This window comes from Macaca thibetana, chromosome 5, assembly GCF_024542745.1.
Source record: "Macaca thibetana thibetana isolate TM-01 chromosome 5, ASM2454274v1, whole genome shotgun sequence".
In the NCBI taxonomy this organism is placed as follows: domain Eukaryota; kingdom Metazoa; phylum Chordata; class Mammalia; order Primates; family Cercopithecidae; genus Macaca; species Macaca thibetana.
The window spans coordinates 181580055-181605815 of NC_065582.1; the positions used below are offsets into that span (position 1 = coordinate 181580055).

General features: G+C 57.9%; 3 protein-coding genes across 3 annotated transcripts in view; all 3 read left to right on the forward strand.

Annotated features, from left to right (window-relative positions):
• The window catches only part of LRPAP1 (LDL receptor related protein associated protein 1), a 768843-nt gene that overhangs the window by 41712 nt on the left and 701370 nt on the right, over positions 1–25761 (forward strand). The window lies entirely within an intron of this gene.
• GPR78 (G protein-coupled receptor 78) lies at positions 1756–8977 on the forward strand. Its single transcript, XM_050792149.1, has 3 exons — positions 1756–2840; positions 3726–3839; positions 8243–8977. Exons 1-3 carry the CDS (start codon positions 2173–2175, stop codon positions 8550–8552), a joined length of 1092 nt encoding a protein of 363 aa, XP_050648106.1. The 5' UTR covers positions 1756–2172; the 3' UTR covers positions 8553–8977.
• The window catches only part of CPZ (carboxypeptidase Z), a 29886-nt gene continuing 17277 nt past the window's right edge, over positions 13153–25761 (forward strand). The window contains exons 1-4 of the mRNA XM_050792122.1: positions 13153–13386; positions 19752–19784; positions 21451–21825; positions 24291–24503. Of these exons, the coding sequence (XP_050648079.1) occupies positions 13299–13386; positions 19752–19784; positions 21451–21825; positions 24291–24503 (709 nt within the window). The 5' untranslated portion in view covers positions 13153–13298. The remainder of the gene's footprint in view (positions 13387–19751; positions 19785–21450; positions 21826–24290; positions 24504–25761) is intronic.

Below are 25761 nucleotides of genomic sequence, written 5' to 3' on the forward strand. Positions count from 1 at the left end.
TTCATAATACAGGCTGGTGGCGCTTCCCCACACTCATGTCTCAGAAGAGATGCTCTCTGCTCCCCTGCAAGTGGAATTGTCTCCCTTTGGAGTAGCTGGGAGATAACAGAGGCTTCGGTGAGTGGCTAGACCAGTCTCCCCATGAAGTCACCTGGCACCTCCACTGCTCCCCAGAGCTGCACACGGTCACTCAGAAGCCTTGGAGGGGTTGGGGGAGGCCCCTGCTGTCAAGCCGCCACCATCACAGTCACTTTGTCCAAGCTATTCCCCTGCAACCTTGCCTGACCTGCAGAAGCTTCAGAGTGGCCCACTCTTCCTGGGCATGTCAGGAAAACTTTGACATGGCTGCTCTGGCTTCAGGCAAGGTCTAATTTGGTGAAAATTGAAAGCAGTTTGGTGGGGGTGCCAGGGAGAAATGGGGAGAGAGAAAGCCACTGCATTTGATGGATGGCAATGGCTTGGAGCTGGTGTGATGGCCTCTGGATGACAAGGACATTGGAGTTAGAGCCAGAAGGACTGAGGTATGAATCTCGGCACTCCTGGTTTGCAGTTATGGGGACTTGGCACAGACACTTGAATGAAACTTCTTTTGCACAGCTATAAGATGGGCCCCTTAATAAAGGCTGACTTTGTTCTGATCCTTCACTGCCTGTTGGGATGTTCTCAGCATTTTGTGCATGTTGGCCAATTTAACCCTAACAGCAACCACCACAGGCAGATGCTATTGCTAGCTATTAATATCCCCACCTGACAGATGAGAATCTGACAGTGAGGCCCAAGGGGTTTGAGTAATGTGCCCAAGGCACACAGCCGGGGGTGCTGCAGGAGGCCAGTTGTGTACTTGTGGCTTTTCCCCTGGCCACTTTGCAGCACTGGTACAAGAGAGGCCCACAGGTGAACCCCCACCCCACAGCCACCCTTTGTCCCTCAGAAAGGGCTGGCAGAGCCTGCAGGTGAGGGTGGGTGTGGGGAGGGGTGGGCAATGGTCTGCCCTTCATTTCTGTCATGTTGTGGCTGCCACTGGGGAGAAAATGTCAAAAAGCTTCCTGGAAGAAGCAGCTTCCAGGAGCCTTCACCATATCCTTGTCCTGCCAACTGGCCACGAATGGACTGGAAGACTCCCACCGGGTGAGAAGGCTCAGAAGCCATCACAGGGGATGGCAGAGGTGGGAGGGGTACGCACCTCGCACCGCGGGGCTCCAGGAGCCAGACGAAGGACAGGCATTTCTGTACGGCACCCTGTTCTGGGTGGGTCCTCTCAAGGGGCCCCCTTCTTTGTCTCTCCCTCTGTTGCTTTTCTCTGCTCTTCCCTCTTCCCCCCACTTCCTCTTCTCCTCTTTGCTTTTTCTCCTTCCTCTCTCTCCTTCCCCCATGCCTCTCTCAACCTTGTTTCCACTTCTTGTCGCCCTTCTTGCTTCAACAAACGTCAATGCAGTCACAATTCCTGGGCTGAGGCTGGGGGATGGGAGGGAAGTCCTGAGGGCAACTCCCGCCCCCGCCCCCGCCCCGTCACTCCCTCTGCCCCGCCTGCACAGCTTCTCACCACTTCATTCCTGCCCCCACCGCCCCTACCGCCCCTATAAGCCACCAGGTCGCTCCAGTTTGGTGCCAGAGCCTGGGGGCAGAGGCGTGGTGAGGGCTGTGCAGCCTAGGATCCACCTAGTGGCTCTCGCTGGCGTCTCAACTGCGCATGAACCAGCGCTGGAAGGCTCGGCTGGAGGTGTGACCAGGGCAGGGACAGACCTGGCCCACAGCAGAAGAGCCCAGAGTCCCATCCTGCCACGCTACAAGGAGGGAAGAAGGAAAGATACAGTGTCAGCAAAGAGACCTCCCTCGCTCCTACGCCCCGCGCCCCCAAGCCTCGCTTCAGCCTCAGGACAGTCCTGCCCGGACGGTGAGCGCATTCAGCACCCTGGACAGCACCGCGGTTGCGCTGCCTCCAGGGCGGCCCCGGGCTGCTCCCGCTCGGAAGAGCAACGCCCTCCGCCCGGGTATCCCGGACAGCGCACTTGCCGCAGCTTTCCTCGCGCCGCTCTGGGCCTTGCTGGCCGGGTCTGCACCTCCCAGAAGCTGTGGGCGTGCCGCTCAGCCACTCCATCGCCGCACTTTCTCAGGCCCGCGCCAGAAGAAGAGCCATGAGAACCTCAGGGTGCCTGCAGAGACGCTAGCGCCATGGGCCTCGGCGAGACCCTGCTGGCGGGGCTGCTGGTGATGGTGCTGGCTGTGGCGCTGCTATCCAACGCACTGGTGCTGCTTTGTTGCGCCTACAGCTCTAAGCTCCGCACTCGCGCCTCGGGCGTCCTCCTGGTGAATCTGTCGCTGGGCCACCTGCTTCTGGCCGCGCTGGACATGCCCTTCACGCTGCTTGGTGTGATGCGCGGGCGGCCACCGTCGGCGCCCGGCGCGTGCCAAGCCATCGGCTTCCTGGACACCTTCCTGGCGTCCAACGCGGCGCTGAGCGTGGCGGCGCTCAGCGCAGACCAGTGGCTGGCCGTTGGCTTCCCGCTGCGCTACGCTGGACGCCTGCGACCGCGCGATGCCGGCCTGCTGCTGGGCTGTGCCTGGGGACAGTCGCTGGTCTTCTCGGCCGCTGCTCTTGGTTGCTCGTGGCTCGGCTACAGCAGCGCCTTCGCGTCCTGCTCGCTGTGCCTGCCACCCGAGCCTGAGCGCCCTCGCTTCGCAGCCTTCACCGCCACACTCCATGCCATGGGCTTCGCGCTGCCGCTGGCGGTGCTCTGCCTCACCTCGCTCCGGGTGCACCGGGTGGCGCGCAGCCACTGCCAGCGCATGGATATCGTTACCATGAAGGCGCTCATGCTGCTTGCCGACCTGCACCCCAGGTATTGGCCCAGTGCATGCCGACCGGCTCAGGCCAGGGACTCAGGTGCTCCCTGGGCAGTTGGCTCGAGTAGCCTGTGGGCATCATCACCTTTACTCCGCCCAGAGTTCACCAGCCATAGCACTGCCCCTGCATGCTGCTCGCGGGGGTTTCCAGTTGGTTCATTGGTGCAGACACCGTGGGGGCCTCTGCCTCCTGGGATATGTGCTCACAGCGCACAGGGAACTTTGCGCAGAGCGGTGGGGTGTGCATCTCCGGGAGGGGTTCCGCGGGCTCTGCTGTGGACGGCCAGACACACCCCTTCTATGGAGTAGCTGTGGGTCTGAGGCATCTGCTTGTTTCTGCCTGCTGCTGACCCAGTACCCTTGCATGGCCCTGGGCTTCATGTCTTGAGCACGGTCCATCCCCCATGCTTTCTGCTCACTAGTTGGCAGGATTTGTCTCCTGAATCTCTAGCTAGTGTTGCCATTGTTCCAAATTACCTCCCGTAGGGTGTTCCCCTTTTGCCCTCCGCCCCCCACAGAACCCCCAAGAGGCTCTCCTCCCAGGGTGGGCAGACCAGGTAACTTCTCCCTCCCTGAGGGCCCCAGCCTTGCCCCTCCATCAGCAGGCCTGCCTCAGTTCCCTCTGTGTGGAGAAGGATGAGCCGGAGGGAAAGGGGGAGGAGCTGGCCCTTCTTTCCAGTCTTCCTTTATTTCACCTGCAAAAAAGCAAGCCTACCTCTTTTCATTGTTCTTTCTCTCTCCCCCATCCCTCTGTCCTCTTGAGGTTCCAGGCTAAACATCCTGAAACCCTCCTGTCTGCCCTCACTTCGGCCCCTGGGCTCTGGGCCTGGGCTCTGTCCCCACCCTGCCATCATCCCGACCACTGTCCTTTGTCCCCACAGTGTGCGGCAGCGCTGCCTCATCCAGCAGAAGCGGCGCCGCCACCGGGCCACCAGGAAGATTGGCATCTCTATTGCGAGCTTCCTCATCTGCTTTGCCCCGTATGTCGTGACCAGGTGGGTCCCGAGTCCGGCTCCTGTCGTGGGAACAGCTGGGAGGGCTTGGCCTCACTTGAGTAGGACTCTGAGGTCTCCCAGCCGGGTATTGGGAGGGTGGCCATCACCACAGGACCCTCCTCCACACCTGACAGGCTGGGGGCTGTGCTGGCAGCTCCTGGGAAAGACCCTTGGAGAGAGCTGGCACTGGCCCCCATCCTGTCCTATAAATGAGGAGACTCGCCTTGTCCAGGCACAGGCAGATATGGGGTCTGTGAATCAGCACCTGGCTCTTTAAACCGAGGAAGCTTTCAAAATCAGGCAACCTGGGACTAACCCAGACCTTAGACTCCGCATCTCCTGGGTGTGGAGTCGGGAATCTGGGTGGAAGCTCCCGCTGGAGCCTCAGGGCGATAACGCTGCCAGGTGAGTGTTCTTTTTGCTCCTCTCTTTCCTGGAGACCTTGGCCTGAGTGCTTGTCAGGTCAGAATTACCTGGAGTCACAGGTAATTTGGGAAAGGTTGTGGGTAAAGGTTCTGCTGGTACCATTGTCCCAGTGCTGTGCTGAGGGGCAGGGGAGTCTGCAGTCTCTGCCTCCGGGGTTCCTGGGTCACCCACTTGGCCACTTGGTCACTACCTTAGCTCCACTCAAGCAAATGTGTGCACCCTGCCTTGCTGGAAGGCAACATGGTTAGAGGGAGGCACGTTGTTCGTTAGAGAGGGTGACTGCTTGCTATCATGTTTTGCCTTTCTTGGAAGCTCCATGGAATTTTTGGCCAGGCCTCTGCAGCACTCAGGCTGGCTGGGAGGTCTCCACCCTACGTGTTGAGCCACCGCAGGAGGCTGCCCTGAAGGAAGAAGCTCCTGGGAGGGGTCCGTGGCCCTCATCCTCAAGGGGCCCAGGTCCCCACCCCAGGGGAGGGAGCCAGCAGAGAGTATGGTACCAGGATTCTGGCTCTGTTTGTGTAGGGTCCTCCCGGGGTTGCTATCTAATGCCTCACAAGGTCTGCCGGTCTGTCCAGGATGCCCGCCTGTCTTTCCAGGTCACTGGGGTGCTTAGGTATGTTGTGTGTGTGTGGGGCAACAATTGTGTCCCAGGAACCTGGGAGGTCCCAGAGTGCCCATGATGAGTGGCACCAGCTCTGTCCTGCCTACTAGGCTCCCTCTGAGCTCTTTGGAATCAGCACTTGGGACAGGAGCTCTTGGCCACCGATCCCATCTGGCTTAGGGACAGACAGCCAGGTTTCTTGTGGATCACAGGCACCCTCCTTGCTCACATAAAACCTGGCAAAGGCCTCTGGTTCTTAGGAAACTTCATGGGCACAAGTGTGGATGGAGAAACTGTGGCGTCCTTCTCTTGGGAACTAGCTATTTATCTGATTATTGTGCTTGTGTGTATGTGTGCCCATGTGCCTGCTTATGCATGCAGGTGTATGTTGGGAGGTTTCATGTGTGTATTCATACATGCACATGTATGCACATACATGTAGAAGGTGAGTGCTAACATTTCTGGAGCTCCAGCATTTCGTTTTGAAATTTTAAGTGAATGATGAGTGAGACTGGCTCACTCAGCCATGATATTATGTTGATTAATGGGTGTAACCATCATTTTCCCGCATGTGTACAAGGCCCTGACTGTGTGTGTAAGCATGCATAGCGATGAGCGTGCACGCAAGTGTTAAAAGGAAGAATCCCAAACAAAGTCATGAAGCCTGCCTTTGCAGCATTGTTTCCACAATGCTGTTACCAACTCTGGGATCTGGGCAGCTCAGGCTTTCTTCTCCGTGAAAAACGTGGGTACAATATAGCATTAATGAGGATACATATTTCTTCACGCACTCGCTAAACATTTAATGAGCACCTACTCTGTGCTGGGCTTTGTGCCTGGTCCTGCAGTTACAAAATCAAATGGAACACAGGCTCCTCTTGGTTCTGATGGCGGAAGATGCAGGTCAGCAAGACCAGGCAGGTGTTTCAGTGGGGGAGGGGCCTTGGGGGATGGAGCCTGGGAGCAGCACAGCTGGATCAGAGTTTGGAGGGTTTGCCTGACAGGCGCCTCTCACATCATAGGAATGAACCGAATCAGAACCTCACTCCGTTATTGCCCTGAGGCTCCAGCCGGAGCTTCCACCCAGTGTGTGGACGAGGTTCTAATGCAGTTGGCTTAACCCACAGGGAGTCAGAGATCCAGGAGCATGTTGTCCCTGCTGCCCCTTAGAAGGTAGTGCACTCGTTCCAATTGTTCTGCAATTGCTAAAAATATTTCAGAGCTCTTCTCCTGGGAATTGTTTTCAGAACTGGGATGCATTGTTAGACTCTTCTGTGGACATCTTGAAGGTGAATTTAATCTGCTTAGAAATAACTCAAAGTCACCTTGAGCCAGTTCATGTGGATAAAGTAGGTAAAGGAGATGCAGAATATAGGATTTTTCTTTTGTTTCTTGGTTGTCACTCTTGAGTTTTACTGACTTAATCCATGGTGCAGATGAAGTCCCTGGGGTGTGCATGAGACCAGGAGGCTGGGGATACAGAGAGCCTCCCTTGTGGAGTCTGTGGTCTACTGTGGGGGTCCGGGGAGGGCAGATGGATACGGTCACCAGGTGCTGAGCATCAGTGGACACGTGAGCGAGCCCCCTTCTCCGCAGGGTTGTGGCTGGTTGGAATGCTGGTGGTTGACACACGACTTCTGGTCCCAGTGTGACTCCAGACACAGCCTCAGCTGGGTGTTTCTATGACTTCCACCTGCACCGTGGCTTAACTAGGGGATAGACACTCTGCCATGTATGGCTTTCTTACTCACCTGCAGCTAGGTCCCCTAGTGACTGAAAGAAATGCCATGCTTCTCAGATCCTTCGATAGGACCCTCCTTCCCACTTGCCTGATGGTTGGCTGTGAGCAGTCTCCAGTCCATGCCTGATGGTGGGCTTCGTGGACGTGGGGGTGACAGTGTACCTGATGTGCATATGCTGGCCGGTGGCAAAGTCCTTTGCGGACTGTCGCTTACTGTAACTGGATTCTCACCTCAGCCTGGGGTAGGTGATTAGGGCCATGACTGCCTTGGATCTGTGTCCCTGCTCTGATTTTTGGATTCTGGATGCCTCTCCTCTGGCCACACCCCTCAGTTCTCCCTGTCCTCACATTGTGGCCCTGCTTCTCAGCTTGAGGTGGCTGCCTGCCTGCTTGCCCGCCTCCTCATCCCCACCCCGCTGGACTGGGTGCCCTGGAGGGAGGGAGTCAGTCTGATCCTTGCTGCACCCCAGCAGCTGCTGTGTTTGTGGGTGGTTAGCAGGTGGTCTCCAAACTAATGAGTGACCCAACCAAACTTGTAAATCACAGGGCTGCAGTCCTTCTGAGTGGGGGGTGGGACATTCTGGGACAGAAATTCACCGCCTGGGGGGTCATCAGGCTGATGGGGAAAGCCCTGGCTTTTGGGGGTCTTGGTTCAAAGCCAGGACCTGGGAAGCGGAACGGCTGCCACTGGTCAGCACATGCACTTGTGACAGCTGTCAGAAGCCTTGTCCTGACTCTGTGGCCCCTAGCCCAGGCTGTACTGAGAGCGAAGGGGTCCATCCAAGTCCCCAGAGGCCCAGCCCCCTGCTGCTTTCCCCCACGCAGAGCCCAGTCCCTTCCACTCTGAATTGTAGTCTGATTTCAGAAAAGCACTGGGCTCAGACTCAGAATGTGGGACTGAGCCTTTCCTCTGGGAGTTGTATGCCTGATGGTCCTAGAGACGCCATCAAGCCTCTCTGAGTGATGCTTCGAGAGGGTGGGTAGGGAAGCACCCTGCGTGGTGCATGGTGCCCGAGGACATCCCGTGAGTGACTGCGATTCATGTGGGTGAGGTGGTCACGCTTGCTCAGGGTCTGTTCTGCAGCCCAGGTTGACACCTGTTACTCCAGCCTGGTTATTAGTGTTGTTCCGATTTGTTCTCAACATTGCCCAGGTTTGGGAGATGAATGCCAGTCTGGTTGGGGGCTCCCAGTGCTCACATTTGGGGTGTCTCGGTCTGCAGCATGGTAGTGGTAATGGCTCCCTCGGTAGCTGGTTCTGTGTGCAGGCGTCCGCGGCAGGTGTGCACGCAGGTGGGTGGACTGAGCTGAGAGTGAGGATGGTGGGAGAAGGCCTGGGTGACGGTGGCGGTGCTGCCAACTACTGAGTACCTGCTGTATGCAGGCTGATGTCGGCTTGCTCCGCAGTCCCAGGACCCGGCCTTGTAATCCCGTTTTAGGAAGAGGAGACCGAGGCTCAGGGTGCTGGCGCAGAGCCCCCTGGCTAGTGAGCGTCAGGGCTGCGGTGTGACTTGTCCTGACTCTGTGGCCCCCACCTCAGGCTGTGCTGCCGCTGGTCAGAAGCCTTGTCCCGGAGCATGAGTGTGTGGTGGGTGCTGTCACTGTGGCTGAGTCAGCTGCTCCACTTCCCCAACAGGCTGGCGGAGCTCGCGCCCTTCGTCACCGTGAACGCCCACTGGGGCATCCTCAGCAAGTGCCTGACCTACAGCAAGGCGGCGGCCGACCCGTTCACGTACTCTCTGCTCCGCCGGTCGTTCCGCCAAGTCCTGGCCCGCATGGCGCGCCGGCTGCTGAAGAGAACCCCGCGCCCGGCGTCCACCCACAACAGCTCCCTGGACCTGGCCAGCATGGTGCAGCAGGTGCTGAAGAGAACCCCGCACCCGGCGTCCACCCACAACAGCTCCCTGGACGCAGAGAATGATTCCTGCCTGCAGCAGACACACTGAGGGCCTGGCAGGGCTCATCCGCCCCACCTTCTAAGAAACCCTGTGGAAAGGGCACTGGCCCTGCCACAGAAACGCCACTGGGGAACCCCCAGACACCAGCGGCTTGACTTTGAGCTGAGGCTGAAGTACAGGAGGAAGAGAAGAGGGCCAGATGTGGGTGTGGACAGCAGGAGCAGGGGAGGAGAGCTCCAGGCTCGGCCACCTGGCTGCTGGTCGGCCCGGGACAGCGGTTCTTACTTTCTGAGCCGCAGCTTCCTCGCCCTTGTTCTGGGGTCGTGGCGATGCTTGCAGATGGTGGGTAGGGAAGCGTCTTGTGTGGCACGTGGTACCCGTGGGCGTCCTATGAGTGACTGCTGTTCATGTGGGTGAGGTGGTCACGCTTGCTCAGAGTCTCTTCTGCAGCCCCGGTGGACACCTGTTACTCCCACCTGGTTATTAGCATTGTTCTGATTTGTTCTCAGCATTGCCCAGGTTTGGGAGATAAATGCGGGGACAGAGTCTGGTTGGGGGCTCCCAGAGCTCACATCTGATAGTCTGTGGTCAGGGCCTGGCAGGCACAGGCGGTCCCTGGGACGTGCCCATCTCTGGAAGCCTAGAGGTCCCCAGCTCCAGGCCTGTCCTCTGTGACTGCCTGTGTGGGCAAGCAGATGGAGCCTGTCTCCTGCCTCCTTTTCCGTGGTTTGCCAGGGCTTTGGCATCTTGACTGGGGAGGATGTGGAGTCTGTGTGCTCAGAGCCTTTTCTGGTGATGATATCATCAGAGCACATGACCTCTGCTTCCTGCCCCTGAAGGCCACCTCTGGGCCTCTGGATCCTAGACTTGAGATGGTCAAGAGATTGAAGTAGTAGCCAGGGCCCAGGTGTCCAGAGAGGGTGGCCCAGGATGGGGAGGGCCCTTGTTCCCCAGCAGCAGTGCTGGGGGAGCCAAGAGAAGGTGGAGTGTCCCTGAGTAGCCGTGTGCATCACCCCCAGTTTAGTAATCACAGGGTGCCATTCCTCGGTGGGGGCACCCACCATCAATGACATTGAATGTCCCCATGGGACAGTGTTGAGGACTTTTGTGCACATCTGTCCTATTTCACAGCTCAGGGAAAGAATAGTACACAGTGCACATGGGCCCCCAGTGGAGAGGTGTGTGTATAAATGAGTGAGCGAGTGAATGAATGGACACGATTCTCTCTTCAGCTTCTGTCATTGCTGTTTTCTTCAAGGCCCAGAGCCATCCCCTGCAGAGGTAGGGTGGACTGCAAGACCTCAGGCCCCTGCCTCATGGGACTCTCTGATGGGCTTCACCCGTGGGCTCTTGCAGGCGTGGAGCCTGTATCATGACACCCTACACCCAAGGCCAGCAATGCAGGGAGAGCGTGGACATCAAATTATTTCCTTCCAGAGGCCGAATTCTTCAAAGACACATGCGGCTGTCACTTGCTCTTGGCATTAACAGTGCAGAACCCAGCTGAGGTGGCTTCACAGAGTCTTTTCCAAAAAACAGGTGTTATTATTGTACTTTAAAACAACTTTTTGAGACAGGGTCTGACTCTGTTGCCTAGGCTAGAGTGCAGTGGTGCAGTCTCAGCTCACTGCAACCTCCGCCTCCCATGCTCAAGCCATCCTCCCACCTCAGCCTCCTGAGTAGCTGGGACCACAGGCATGGGCCACTATTCCTGGATAATTTTTGTATTTTTATTTTTGTAGAGATGGAGGTCTCACTTTGTTGCCCAGGCTGGTCTTGAATTCCTGAGCTTAAGTGATCTGCCCACCTCAGCCTCCCAAAGTGCTGGGCTTACAGGCCTGAGCCACTGCGCCCAGCCAAAACCAGGTGTTATTTGCTGACTTGCCAATGCCTTCCTCAAAAGGATAAATTTAAAAATGTTTGTAAATCATGAAGTGTAATTCAAATAAAACATTATTGTTTGGAATAATAGCAACTAACCATTAAACAGTTAAAAACATTAAAACACAGACCTGGCCAGTTCAATTGAACCCAGGGGTTCCAGGCAGGAGGTGGGGCAGGTGGGCGTCAGGCCCTGGTTCGCAGAGGGCACGTGAACTCGAGACCCTGCTGCACCCCAGTGCCCCTGTGCTTACAAGGGAGGGCACTCGCACAACAGAAGCAGATTGGTCCCCGCTGTCTAAAGCTCCAGAGCCCAGGCTGTGAGCTCCTTGGCTGAGCCCTCTCCTGTCCCTGGGAGCTCCCCAGGTGCAAGGAGCCTGGCAGCCAGCGGGGCCTACCCTCCGTGTTATTGCGTCTCCGCCAGGCTAAAACGCTTTGTCACTGCTTTAGCGCCACTCAAGGAAACGCGTGCACCCTGCCCTGCTGGAAGGCACCACGGTTAGAGGGAGGCACGCTGTTTATTAGAGACGGGGACTGCTTGCTGTCATGTTTCGCCTTCCTCGGAAGCTCCATGGGATGTTCTGGAACAGGCATCTTAAGGCATTCCCTCCGCCCTTTTCCGTCAGCCCATGTGGCTCCCACGCTGGGCTGTCCCTTGCTTTAGGCATGGGGCCTTTTTTTTTTTTTTTTGTAATTTGAAAGATACTTTTCATGTGCACTTAAATGTGTTGCAGAATGATGCTGGGTCTCACGAATGCTATGAATCAATAAACATCTTATTCAGAGGGTGTCTCATTTCCATGGAAAGGGGGGAATTCTGCCTCGCATTAGCCACCATTCAATTACCAGGAGAGCAGAGCTTTCTAGATGCCTGGGCTTGCATGCAATCCCTTGCTGGGCTTCCAAGACCTCCAGGCCAGGCCCTGCGCCCTGTGTGTGGCCGAGTGAGGGAGGCTTCTCCTGTTGTTTTCACGGTGGAGCTACAAGCTTGGGAGGCTTTCCCATGGGTGGGCGGGAAGCAGAGAGCCATGGAGGCTGTGAGGCTGGCAGGCAACTTGAAGGACATAACTGCTCATTTATTTTATTTGGGGGACCAGGAGTTTTTTATTGATTCCATCTGTCAGAGGGCTGCAGCATTCCATGACGGGTGAGGCAGAGGGAGGCCCTATGGGAGCCCAGAGTGACAGTCCTCTCACTCAGCTTGCCTTCTTGTCCTTTTGAGACCATGATCTCGTTCACCCCAGCCTCCCTCCCGCTCACACGGGGTGCAAACCTGGGCCAGAAGGGGTTCTGAGCCAGGAGCCCTCTCTCCATCCCCTCTGCGCTTGCTGACCCTCACCCTCCTCCTGCCTCACCTGGACACCCATCCATGGCCAAGCCTCCAGAGCCCTTCCTGGTCCCTGGCGAAGCAGCCCCTCCTCTCACCCACCCTCCACCAAGCAGAGCGAGCTCCTGGAAATGCAGCCAAGAGCAGGTTGTGCTCCTGCCAGAGCCTGTGGTCTCTGCTCCTGAGCCTGGCATTGCTGGCCCTTTCTGTTCTCTGTCCCCACTGCTCCTCACTCCTATCCACACGGTCTTGGGCTAAAGTGCTGGGTGCTCTAGTCTACTGGCCCCTCCCTGGGGAGCCTGCATCCTTTCTGGGCCTTCTCTTAGTACTTCCTCCTCCTCTGCTTAGCCAAGTCCTTCCACCTGACCGAGGCTGACACAACCCTCCCTCTTCAGGCTCTCACAGCCCCAGCACCCCTCTCAAGGGTCCAGCCGTGGGGTGGGTAGGAGAGGCGTCAGATCCACTTTTATCGCCCGCACCCGCTGCGCAGCAAGTGCTGAGGATGCCGGCACGCACGCATCATGTCCGGCTGTGGAGCTGGCTTCCAACCACTGATGGACTCCTCCCGGCTGCCATGCTGCCCCCACCCCATCCTCATGAGCCCCAAGGTGAGCACGTTGCTGTTTCTCAGTGGAGAGCTCCCAGCCTGGAGGAGGCCAGGCCACCGGCTCAAGATCCTGTGAACAGTGAGTCCGTGCTCTTTTGACGACACGAACTGGCTTCTCTCCTAGAAGCTTGTCCTGCAGGGCAGCCCCATGGGCCGGCCAGGGCAGTCAGAGGTGCTTCCGGAAGGACCCAGCCAAGTCCAGGCAGACAGGGCGGCGTTGAGCACCAGACGCCCCAGATCCCCGGGGGTGTTGAAATGGGCATCTTCAAGCAGATGACCCGCAGGAAGCAGCACCTGCTGGGTGCCAGCGATGATTTGGGCCACTGTGAGTACTGTCTCCATTACACCAGCCTCTGGGCAAAGGGGCTTGTCCTAAGTCTCAGGGCTGAGTGGCAGCTGGCTCCGGGGCCTGGTACTGGTGCACTGGCATAGCTGGTAAAGGATCCATGAAGTACATGGCTCCTAAAGGTCCAGCCGCCCAGCAAAGCCCCCTCCCCGGCATCCATACGGGGGACAAGGGTTAGCAGGTGGGGACATGCCTTCACTTTCCTCACCTGACAGGCCCTGGTCAGCTGGGGTCAGGGCTGCAGCCAGAGCCCCTCCACCTGCAGATGCAGACTGTGCCCCGGACCAGGGGTTTTAGGCAGGATCAGCAGGGAATCTGCGGATCAGCTCCACAGTGTGCTCAGGTGGTAGATGGGGAAACTGAGTCCCAAGGAGGGGCAGGGAGACCTTTGGAGGGGGCGGAGCACCCCACCCAGGGCAGGCAGGGCCTTTATCTGCTGTCCTGCCCCTCCTCCTCCCCCAGCGGCATCCTCCCTCTGGCTTCTGGCGCTGCCCACTGTAACCCGACTCCGGCATTTGCGTTTGGGGCGCCCTCCCTGCGCCGGGGGCGGGAGCCCAGCAAGCGCAGATCCCCGGCCCGCGCGGCCCGAGTGCCACATCACTGCGCCGGCCGTCCAAGGCCCGCCGCCCCACCATGCCGCCCCCGCCGCCGCTGCTGCTCCTCACAGTCCTGGTCTTCGCCGCTGCCCGGCCGGGGTGCGAGTTTGAGCGGAACCCCGCCGGTAAGGCCGTCCCCTGCCCCCACCCTCCACCCTCCACCCTGCAACCTCCGGGGAGTGTGACCCGTCGCTTCCCAGGGGCCCGGGAACTTTCTTCCAGTAGGTTAGGCGCCTATGGCCCCCGCGAGAACGTCTCCAAAGTGGGCAGCATGTGACCTGGGACTGGTAGGGTAACCTCTCCCCTGGACGGGGACACCAGGGAGCCGCTCTACGGCCTCCAGGCCGGGACCCCAGGCAGCAGAGGGTCACCATGCCTGGGCCAGGGGCGAGATCTTTCTCCTGTCGGTACAGCAGCAGGGGCGCCCTGCTGGTGGGTCCGAGGGAGCAGGTGCCAGGACTTTGCAGAGTGAGAGGCCATCCAAGGTCCCCGGGTCCTTCCAGGAAGGGGGCGGTCTCTCTGGGCTATGGCAAACTCTCGACCCCTCCCTCCCAGCTAGAGCTGTGATGTGGACAGCAAGTCTCCGGAAGTGGCCCTGAGGGCTGGGAGGGGGAGTGGGCCCCCTGGAGGGATCTGGGGCCGGGAGAAGGGAGGGATGCAGGGACCCTCTGGGAGGTGTGTGCCTGCACGACCTCACCCAAGGGATGTGCAGCGGGGGTGGGGAGCAGATAAGTAGAGGCTGGGGGCTGGATCCTGGGCTCCCACCTGGCCTCACAGCCTCTCCAGGTATGGGGGTGCATCTAGCAAACCGTGCTCAGGACTCTCATCAGGAACAGACATCTGGGCTCCTCAGGAGTGGGGCCCTGTGTGGGTTTAAGGGTGCAGGGTGTCATATTCTCAATCGCTTGTTGTGTGGGGTTTGTGGATACCTGAGAACTGCCTGAGCCCTGCGAGTGGATGTGCCAGGACCACGATACCCCACCCTGGGGCATGATGTCGATGCTTTTCCTTTCCGTCCTGTTATGCCTGGATTTGCCCCCCACCTCTACTCCTCGCCTTACCTCAGCTCTTTTCTACCCCCTGGGTGTGTGCTCATGCACGTGTGCGGGTGGGGTGCTCTGGAGCTTGTGCCGTGTCGTGGGTGGGCCTCCCCTCAGCCCCTGAGAGCCCAGACAGTATCTAGAATCATAGGCTTGTTGGAGACCACAGCCCCCTCCTCCAGGAAGCTCTCCTGACCTGCCCTTTCCCAGGAAGAAGCGTAGCCTCCTCCTCTGCAGGCAGGCAGCACAGACCACCCTGACCTCACCCAGCAGGATGCACAGATCATCCTGTCCTCACCCAGCAGGATGCACGGGCTGATCTCTGTCCCTGGCAGGTGCTGAGCACAGCCATGGCATCGGCAAGTGTTTCTAGGAGGAATCACATCCTCCAGTCCAGTCTCCCGTCTTACGGATGAGCGTGGAAGTCAAGGACCTTTCCAGCCCACAGGCAGAAGTGGGCAGAGCCGGTCAGCTGCAGTGCAGGCCCCCACACCCCAGGTTGCCATGTCCCTGTCTCGCCATCTGGGTCTTGCTCCGAGCAAGCCTGGTGCTCTCTCCCCTCTGCCTCACCCTTTCCTGGTGGAGGATTCCCTGTCCTCACCAGAGCCTGGGGGCGGAAGGGATTTTCGTGTCCTAGGGTCTGGGATTCAGATTCTGACCCCTTGACTCTGCTGTGTGACCTGGGCAGATGGCCTGACCTCTCTGACCTCATTCAGGTCTCATCCCTGACCCAGGCACAGCCGCTGGTCAGTTCAGGATGGGAAAGCCAGCCGGGATCTCACTCCCCTGCTGAAGAAATGCTGCCACCTCGTGGTTAAAAGGCTTAGAACCATTTCAAAAGCAGCTTTCAGACCAGCGCCGTCCAACAGAAACACAAAGCCATTCACACACAGAATTTTATATTTTCTAGTAGCCACACTAAAGAGGTAACAGAAACAGGTGAAATTGATTTTAGTAACAAATTCTATTTGATCCAATATGTCCAAAAAATTCCAGTATATTGGCGTTCATATAAAAATTATTAATGAAACATTTACACTGTTTTTAGTACTACGTCTGAAATTTGGTGTGCATTTTACACATCGCACACATTGGTTTGAACTTGCCACATGTGAAGGGCTCAGTGGCCACGTGTGGCTCGTGGCTGCTGTACTGGAGAGCGTGGCTTGAGAGCCTTCTAGGGGCACAGGCTTTCACCCCGCTGTGCATTTGCAAGTCTGCAGGGGGATCCAGGGGTGTCGGTGCCCCACAGTGGTTGGGGTGGGGAAGCAATGGTGAATAGTCTAACCACCCACAGTCTCGCTGGCTTTGCTCTGTGGCTGCCAGGGCAGGCGGGGCCTAGGAAGGCAGAGAGTGGGCTTTGGGTCAGCAGGCCTGCCCCCATGCAATAAGTGGCAAAACTAGAGGTCTATGGAGGCCAAGCCAGCTGGCAAAGGCCCAGCCACATCATGGGACTAGCTGTGTGGTCTTGGGACAGTTGCAGCCCCTGAGGGCTCCTCCCAGACCATCCTGACTCTCTTGTGGCCACAGCAGCACCCACTGGGGCTTGGTGATGGTTGGGGGAAGAATTGTATCTTCCAGAAGAGACATACTGATGATGTAATCCCTGGCACCTGTGAATGGGAGCTTACTTGGAAACAGGGCCTTTGTGGATGAAATCTGATTCAGATGAGGCCACAAGGGATTAGGGCAGGCCCTAAGCCAATAACTGGTATCCCTAGAAGAAGAGGGAGAATTTGGGCAGAGACAGAAACAGGGACAAATTTCACACATGACAACAGAGGCAGGGACCGGAGTGCTGTGGCCACGAACCAAGGAGCACCTGGGGCCACAAGGAGCCAGGGGGGCGGGAGGGTTCTTCCCTTAGAGCCTTCAGAGGGAGTGCGGCCCTGCAGACCCCTGACTGCAGACTTCCAGCCTCCAGCACTCTGAACTGTTGTTGCTTCTTCCTTTTTTTGAGACAGAGTCTGTCACCCAGGCTGGAGTGCAGTAGTGCAATCTCTGCTCACTGTAACCTCCCTCTCCCAGGTCCAAGTGAGATGGAGCTCATCTCACTTAGCCTGCCTCAGCCTCCTGAGTAGCTGGGACTACAGGTGTGCGCCACCATGCCCAACTAATTTTTGTATTTTTAGTAGAGACAGGGTTGCTGTGTTGGCCAGGCTGGTCTTGAACTCCTGACCTCGTGATCCGCCTGCCTCAGCCTCCCAAAGTGCTGGGATTACGGGTGTGAGCAACCACACCCAGCTGTTGTTGCTTTAACTCAAGCATGATGGGCACTTTGCTGGGGCAGCCCTGGCAAACAAACCCACCCCTCTCTGTGCCTTGCACATGGCGGGCAGTGGAAGCCAGGGCAACCCAGCTGGCAGATGCTCTTCCTGCCCCTTGGGAAACCCCAATGGGGCTGCATGGCTGGTTGGGGGGTCACAGCAGACAGTCCTGCTCCTGCCCACCGTGCGCCCCGAGCCTCTGTGTGTTGAGCATTCACTGGGCACCTCACCCTGCTGTCGTAATAATCTTGATGGATCCTCCAACAGCCCTATGAGGTAGGCGTGATCATTATCCCAATTTACACATGAGGAAACTGAGGCACGGGCAGTGGTTCATCCTGGAGCCTTAGTGCTGTCATCTGTGAACAAGGGAGACTCGAAGCCACAGGAAGCCAGAGGGATTGCCTGTCCAGTCCCTGTGTGATGGTCCAGTCACTCGTGTGGGCTCTTGGTGGCTTTAGAGGAGCAGGTGCAGGGATGGACACCTCACCTTGCAGCTCCCTGAGGCCAGCAGAAGCCCCAGGGTCAAATCAAAGTTAGTTCTTCCACTCGCTCACACCTGCTGAGTGAATAGACAAAGTTCCAGGTTCACCCAGGCTCGCCAGCTCAGGGCCAGGCCAAGCTCAGTGCCAGCCGGGCACCATCAGAGCCCTGTGATGGGTACCCAGGGAGTGGGGACAAGGGCACTGGGCTGAGATCACCTTGATCCTTGAGCTCACTGTGCTGCAGCATCTGCCTCGGTTCAAGCTCAGTGCAGGATGAGACCGTGGGTCAGCTGAGTGCAAACCCTGCTGCCAGAGTGGCCCTGTCAGCGGCCGGCTTTGCATACCAGTGCTCACTCAGGGCCCTGCACGGGATGGGTGCTCACACGGGGCCCTGTGTGGATGCAAGCCTTTCATCTGTTCTTCCCAATATCACCCAGTTGTCTTTAGCCACACAGACAGGCGGGTGAGAGCACAGTGTTCCAAGCGGAATCCCGGACCAGCTTTTTTTTCGTTCCTTTTTTCCTAAAGTTCAAGCTGTCATGCCTCCTTTATGCTGCAGATTGGTGGAGTCTGGGGATGCTCTGGACCATGAAGGCCTGGGAGTCACGTGAGGGTGCCAGGGAGGGTGCCCGGAGAGCCTCACGCCCACAGGCCCATGACAGCCGTCCAGGGGGACTCAAGCTCCTCTGTGCTCATCCCAGTGCACGTTGTAGGCATCCGTGGGCATGGATGGGCGGGCACAGGCGGGTGGTCACACTGCAGCCCCCTCTCTCCAGTTAGGGCCGCTCCAGTCCCAGATGCTTTAGGAAACCAGTGCTCTTGCCTGTTGCTCTCCCATACTTAGCACAGCACGGGCTCCTGCAGCTCGTCTCCGGGTTGTTCTGAAACCGTTGCAGGAATGATGCACACTGTGGCTGACGGAGACTGTTCCCCCCGGCAGATCTTGTGCTGGGCTTGGACCATGGGTCATCTCATCTCACGGCATCCCTGCAAAGTGATTATAATGAACCCATGTGAAATGGGGGACATTGAGACACAAAAGAGCCACTTGCCTGGGGCCCCCTGCTGTGATGTGGTGGGGCGGGGGGGGGGAGGGTGCGGGCTGGGCATATTCCCTGTCCTCCACAACCCTTGTGGTTCATGGTCCATGTTCCCTGCCAGCTTGGACAGGGAGGAAGGGCGAACCCAAGGACAGCCGCATCTTCCCCAGGGCCTCCTGCACATGCCTGTTCCATACCCCGAGGCAGCCGCGTCTTCCCCAGGGCCTCCTGCACATGCCTGTTCCATACCCCGAGGCAGCCGCGTCTTCCCCAGGGCTGCCCGCACACGCCTGTTCCACACCCGGAGAGCACCGCGTGGACCTCTCTTGTCGTCTGTTGTGAGGATGGACACGGAAACTCCCCTAGGAGTGCCTGGAGGCGGACGGGTGCCCTAAACGTTACCATCCCACAAGAGCTTTGTGAGCTGAATGGTGTAGGGATCCGGGACTATGGTTGCCCAGTCCTCAGTGGGGAAACCGAGTCCCAAGTGGTTCCCTAGAGTGGGAGCTGCCTGGCCACAGAGCAGCCCAGGTCTCTCTGACCATTTGGAGAGTTGCCATGTGCTCAGCCAAGCTTTCACAGCCCCCAGATCCTAGGGTGAGCTCCAAAAAGCGGCCTGCACCCTCCCAGCCTCCAGGTTCTGTCCCCGGTTTTGACTGGAGGTGCAGAGTCACAGCCAGGCCTTTTCCTCTGCTCCAGCCTGCTTGCCCCCTCTCCTTGGCCCCCTGCACCCACTCTACATGTCCTGCCTGTGAGTCACGTCCCCTTCTCCAGGGTCCTGCTGCTCCCACCGCCCAGCCTGCCCCCACTCTGGCCAGGTGGTCTCCGACATGGGCCCGTCCCAGCACTAGCCAGGTTTTAAATCTGATGCTGGATTCCCCTCCTCGAATGCGTTCTCCCCGCTTGAAGCGCACAGAGCCTTGGGTCCTGCTTCATACAGGGCGCTTAGCGGCCGGCATTACTTAGGGTTGGCTATGTTTGGCCTTCCCAGAGGCCTTACTGTTGGGTTCATGTGTCTGGGCTTCGGAAAGGGCCCTTGAAACCCCACGACTGCCAGGATAGTTTTGTATGTTGGTCCTTTTTTCTTGAAAGAGGGCCCTTGACGCAGGAAACGGGGAGAGGCCACACCCTGGCGGTGTCCTTGGGGGCACGGAGCCTGCATGGCTGACTCTGGGAGGGGCCTGGGTCTGAGTACGGCAGTACCTGCTGGTGAGGGGTCCAGAGGCTAACTATTAAAACTTCTGGAATCTTCTGAGGACTCAGCGGCTTATGGTGGGAAGCTTGAGGTTGGCTACGGTGGAGGTGCTTGTGCCACGGCACTCACAGATGCCACCTCAGGACTCTTCTGTCCTGGACATCAGGCTTGCAGGCACTGTGGCCTGGGCTTCGAGCCAGATGGATGCCACTGACCCCCACTGCTGTCCAACTGTCTGTCCTTAGGCAGATCATGTGACCTCTCAGACGCAGCCTTCGCACCTGGGAAATGGGGGAGACTGCAGCATCTGCCTCAGGGGCTGCTGTGAAGACTCCATGAGAAGGAGCTGGCGGAGGGTGGCCCGGGCTGGTCCCCGCCTGCACTCAGGGCCCTGGGCGTGTGTTGCCCGGTGAGTGACGGACGGCGAGGCAGGTCCCTAACAGTGCCATGTCTCTCTTTCCAGGTGAATGCCACAGGCCGCCGGCTGCAGACAGCGGTACAGTACCGGGACCTCCCTGGCTTCTGTTCTGTAGGAGGGCTGCGGCCCCCACACTGTCAGAGCACTTTAGGCAGCTGAGCCTGTGATTTCAGAAGTGGGTAATGGATAACACAGCCCATCAATCAAACCAGAACCCCCTCGTAAACAGCCAGAGAAAAATTAGACACAACAAAAAAAGACCAGCCAGGAAAAGGTGCACCGGCTTCCCACTGGGCTTTGCCCACCACAGCCCCTGCAGAGATGTCCTCTCCATCCCTCCCCATGCCTGCCTGCCCCCGTCCCCACTCCAGTCCCCGCTGCAGTCACACATCCTGAATTTGGATCTTGCCCACATGCATTTCATGGTCACTGGCTCTGTGCCGGGCCCCTGCTGAGTCTGGGGTTCGGTGAGTCACCTCCCCCGCCGGGCCCCGATTTCCTCCTTGTGATAGGAGAAATGCCAAATGAATCTTGTGAGATGGCTTCAAAAGTGGCATGGGATCCAACCAATGTGGAGTGCTCAGGTCAGGGCTGAGGACCGGGCTCGTTCCCTGAAAGGGGTGAACATTTCATCGTCGCCTCCTGACAGATTTGGGCATCTGGTGTATTCTAAGTGGAGGCTTTTAAAAAATCAGAAAAAAAAAAAATTCTGGGTACAAAGTCAATGACATATGTAACATGTCTATTTTATATTTTATTTATTTTATTTGTTTTTATTTTTAGAGATGGGGGTCTTGCTATGTTACCCAGGCTGGTCTCAAACTCCTGGCTTCAAGCGATCCTCCCATCTTGGCCTCCCAAAGTGCTGGGATTACAGGTGTGAGCTACCTTGCCCGGCTGTAAAATGTGGTGAGCAGGGCAATGTGAGGCAGAAATCCTGTCCTTTCTAGACTTTGACATGAGAAGTGGCAAAATGTCACGACTTGTCCCGTGCAATGCCACATCTGGAAAGTCCAGCTGAGGAAAAGAGGAGAAGGCCGTCTGGGGCTGTGAGCCTGGAGCCAGCGGCTGCAGGGACACAGTCTGCTCCCGAGGGGCTGGAGGGCCCTGCTAGGCCAAGGAGGGCCTTAGAGATGGGGCATTTGGAGCTAAACAAACAGCTGTGATGAGGAAGCAGGAAGGTGCCCAGCGACAGTGAGGACCCTACCCCCGCCTGGGCTTAAGGCATCCCTGCGAGCTCCAGAGCAGAGATGAGCCCGGCTGAGCCGCGTCTGTCATTATCCGCTTCTCATCCAAGTCCTGAGGCCCACCTGACCCATTAGGGTCCCCAAAGACACAAGACGCCTAAAGCAGGGTGCGTCTTTTGGGGCGTCTTTGTACTGCGGCTGTGCCTCCCGGGTGGTTTGTGCCCGTCCCTGCCTAACGCAGCATCGGCTGGCTGCCTTCACGGGCCTTTGTGTGGCACAGCTGCTTTGCAGATGGAGATGCTGAGGCTCAGGGCAGCCTCTGCTGCAGCTCGCTTGCTAGTGGGTAGTTGAATCTGGTTGGTCTCAGGCGCCTTCTCTGGTCTCTCACAGTCTCTGATTCCTGCACAGTAACTGTTGTCCTGGTCCTCCCCTACCAGACTATGGGTGCCCCTTCCCTGCAGGCCCTGGCCCTGCGTGGGGTCCCCTTCGTAAATGTCTGACGCGTGACGGTCAGGGCCATTGCAGGAGGGACTGACATGCCGGCCCTGCTTCCCCAGTCACCTGCGTGGACCTGCAGCTCAGGACCTGCAGCGATGCCGCCTACAACCACACCACCTTCCCCACCCTGCTACAGCACCGGTCGTGGGAGGTGGTGGAGGCCAGCTCCGAGTACATCCTGCTGAGCGTTCTACACCAGCTCCTGGAGGGCCAGTGCAACCCAGACCTGCGGCTGCTGGGCTGTGCTGTGCTGGCCCCCCGGTGTGAGGGCGGCCGGGTGCGCAGACCCTGCCGGCACATCTGCGAGGGCCTGCGGGAGGCCTGCCAGCCCGCCTTCGACGCCATCGACATGGCCTGGCCCTACTTTCTCGACTGCCACCTCTACTTCACGAGTGAGGACGAGGGCTGCTACGACCCACTGGAGAAGCTTCGGGGTAAGGGAAGGCGGCGGGGGCTATCCATGTGTTCACAGGGTCCAGGTGGTCATGGAGGACCAAGAGCCACACTGGAAGGAACTTGAAGTCTTTTCCATCAATGGCGACAGTGCAGGCATTGGCTGCTCCCCAGGGCAGCACGTTCCCCACAAAGGGATGCCAGGCAGGGTTGGGGACTCAGTGCAGATGGAGGATCCTCTCGCCACCTAGGGCCCCCCAGCAGAAGCCTCCAGCCCTTAGGGGCAGGCTGGGGTGGAAGGGTGCTGAGTCCAAGTGGTGGCAGTGCCCCTGCCCAGGGTGCAATCAGGAGGCCTCATGTCAGGGAGCCTGGGCTCAGAGTGCAGGGCTGGCCCCGGGGGTCCAGTTCTTGGCCACAGACCCTCCAGAACAGCAGTACTTACCCCTGGTCGAGGGTGGGCAGGACATTTACTTCTCCCGGGAGACCTGGCGGGCAAAGCTTCATGATTGCCCATTGCTGGGCCTGGAAGATCACACAGAGGGTTTGGCCTGGAGTGACTCCTCCAGCAGGTCTGTGCTCAAGGACGGAGAGGAGCTGTGGAGAAAGGCTTTGGTGTCTCTTGCAGATAAAACAGTGGAGGGGGAGTGGGCAAGCCTGGGCCACCATGGGCCACTTGTCTCTGAGGTATGCAAGGCTGTCCCAGAGGGCCACTTGGCGGTGGGGCTGGTGGGGGCCCTGCATGGAGCCCCCTATGTCTGTTGTCTCACGAGTCGGTGTCCACCAGAGACCTTGCATGGTCCGCAGCAGCCTTGGCCCGTTAGACCTTCCTGTGTGAAAGAAATGTTCTATTCTGTGCTGTCCAAGACGGTCACCACTGGCCGCATGTGATCCCCAAGGCTTGGGATGTGGCTCTTGCCACTGAGGCCTGGACATGGGCATCTCATCGCATTTGAATGAGTCTGAACATGCCTTTGAAGAGCCCAGGGCCAGTGTGTGCCACTTTCAGCTGCGCAGGGCAGCGTCCGCTCGTGGTTGGATTCACAGGATCTGACTGCGGGCGCCACACATGTGCTGGCTCATGCGAGTCTCACGGCAGCCTTGCTCCATGGAAGAGGAAGCAGAGCCTCGGGAAGGGTGACAGCGGTGGGGTCCTTAGCTGGAGTGGCCCAAGCCCATTACAGATGGAGGGATGGATTTGGCCATTCATCAAACAGCTACCGAGCACCCACTGTACATATGGCTCTGTGCTGGGACATTGAGGAGTGCAGGAGAAGGAAAGCAGACACACACCTGGGCCAGGCTGCAGCAAGCCCTGGGTTGTGGGCTGTGTCAGGCGCTCAGGGCTGATCCTGGCACGTCTTGCATCCTCTGGTTCCCAGTCTGAGAAGGGCGGACTCTGTCCACCCTGGGCTTCCATGCAGATGCGGTGGCAGGGTGCCCTTTGCCAGCAGGTGGGAGCCGTCTGTCTGCAGAGCTCAGTCCCTGCAGAGGCGGTGGAGGTGCCTGTGGGAGGCCAGGGAGGCGAGGAAGGAAGCCAAGCCCACAGCCCTGGGAAAGCCCAAGGAGTCAGTTTGGGATTATTTTGGGCATCTCTGCCGCCAAATTGCCGGCTTCCTCTGCTAGTCTCTCCCCTGGAGAACCGTTTTGAGCAGAAGCAAAACCACAGGGTGAGGAGAAACTTAGAGAAGCACATTAACTCTTTGTGGACCCAGGAACAGCCTGCGGCACCTGCGTCCTGCTCCTGTGGGCCTGGCTGCTGCAAAGCCCCTGGCGGGATGCAGGGAGTTGAGGGTCACCAGGGTGGTCTTCGGGATGCCTCTATTCTAGTGGATGACAGGATGGTGGGGAAGCTAGTGCATATGTGACTTAGAGACATTCGTATTCTGGATCCAGAACCACTCCCTCTTCCCCCCACCCCCTTTTTTCTTCCTCCCCGACGTCCTTCCCAGAACCTCCCTTTCTGTTTCCTTCCCGGGCTGGTGCTCACTGCTGTGCTGGTGAGGCTGTAACAGAAACACTGGGAAGCCTTACAGCAGCCGGAGGGGGCACCACAAGGCGGCTTCCTGTTTCCACCATTGGCCAAGCAAACGGAGCAGAATACTGAGCTGCCCGAGTGCCGCTGTCCTGGAAAACACACCCAGGAGAAGCCCCTCTGCACACCCAGCAGGGGTTTGCCCTGGGGGGTCCAGGACCCCATAGATCTCTTTTCCTTTCTGTTGTCCCGCTCTGTATTTTAGGAACTTCCCACAGTGGCCCCACAGTACGTGTATTCAGTCACATTATTCGGTCAGGAACCATGACGCTGTGCTGTGTACATACCTCGGGTGCCATTTGGCTTGGATATTGCTGTAGGCACTGCAGAGGGAACTCGAATTAAAGACAGAGGTGTCCAAGCATGGCTGTCATGCAGAGGGGGCTAAGGGTGCCGTGCGTGGTCAGTGTTCCCAGGCAGCGGTAGGAAGCCTCGGGGCCTGACACTGACCGAGCCCCCCCACTGCTCCCCCAGGAGGCCTGGAGGCTGATGAGGCGCTGCCCTCGGGGCTGCCACCCACCTTCATCCGCTTCAGCCACCACTCCTACGCCCAGATGGTACGTGTGCTGAGGCGGACGGCCTTCCGCTGCGCCCACGTGGCCAGGACCTACAGCATCGGGCGCAGCTTCGACGGCAGGGAGCTGCTGGTCATCGAGTTCTCCAGCCGCCCTGGCCAGCACGAGCTGAGTGAGTGCCCTTGGGAGGGCCTGGCCTGGCCCCGCTTCGGGAAAGGGCTCGGGCTGCTCCACTTTGGGGCGCACAAGTTGGCTGGGTGTTTGGGGTCTGGGCACAGCTGGGGGCCTCAGGGAGCTGCTTGGTGCAGGCCACGTCCCACTGGGCATGTGCAACCACTGTATGTATAAAGGAGAATTTCTCCAGATATCCACCTTACTTCAAAATTTAGGGTGGCAGACTAGGTTATTTGATAATAATGGAGACATTGATCCAGTGGCCGAAAAGACATAAAACAAACAAGAAATTTTATTTTATTTTTTAGAGACAGAGTTTCGCTCTTGTTGCCCAGGCTGGAGTGCAGTGGCGCGATCTCGGCTCACTGCAACCTCTGCCTTCTGGGTTCAAGTAATTCTCCTGCCTCAGCCTCCTGAGTAGCTGGGACTCCAGGTACGGGCCACCACACCAGGCCAATTTTTGTATTTTTAGTAGAGATGGGATTTCACCATGTTGGCCAGGCTGGTCTTGAACTCCTGACCTCAAGTGATCCACCCACCTCGGCCTCCCAAAGTGCTGGGATTATAGACGTGAGCCACTGTGCCTGGCCAAACAATAAATTTTAGACAGAAAAGATGATGTTGGGATGTGGGCTTGCAGGGAGATAGTAAGGTTGTCTGGGAGTCGCCTGGGAGGCTGGAGGGAGGAGGGCACCATTCTGGCATGTCACAGGCATAAGTCAGGGAGGAGCAAAACAAAGGCTATAGGAGTGCAGGGCCCTTCTGCACTTAGGCGTCTGTGGCCATGCGCTGCATGTTTGCCATTTGAAGACCTTGTCCTGGCACACTGGACCCCAGGCAGGTCTGTACAACCCTTGTCCCTGGGCACCGGCCTCTCCTTTTCCAAACCGCTCCAGGATTGTGACACCACAGAATGCTATGAATAAAGAGATTTTTCTATTTTAAAAATCCAAGTCCGTTTTCATTCCATCAGGCTTTGGATCCTGTTCTGAAGCGGGAGCGGGCAGCATGGAAAAATGCTAGGCATTTCTGTTCCTTCAGGGGGTCTTCCTGCAGGGCAAATTAGGAAATAAAATTTTATTGCTGTTGTGATTTGCTACCCTAAGTTGCAAAGAGTCACTCAGGCTGGTGGTGTCTAAGAATCTAGGATGTTCTAGCAAACACCCAGACCTTCTGGATGGGTGGCCTCTCTTTCCTGCATGTGGAGGTCCCCCTCTCCCAGGGCACTGAGGACATTCAGGGTTGGAGTCCAGGGC

What these genes read in the sequence shown, in the direction of transcription:
- GPR78 (XM_050792149.1), top strand. Translation starts at nt 2,173, where the DNA reads ATGGGCCTCGGCGAGACCCTGCTGGCGGGGCTGCTGGTGATGGTGCTG. An exon ending in CTTGCCGACCTGCACCCCAG is followed by an intron (nt 2,841 to 3,725) that starts GTATTGGCCCAG and finishes TTGTCCCCACAG; the next exon opens with TGTGCGGCAGCGCTGCCTCA. An exon ending in GCCCCGTATGTCGTGACCAG is followed by an intron (nt 3,840 to 8,242) that starts GTGGGTCCCGAG and finishes CTTCCCCAACAG; the next exon opens with GCTGGCGGAGCTCGCGCCCT.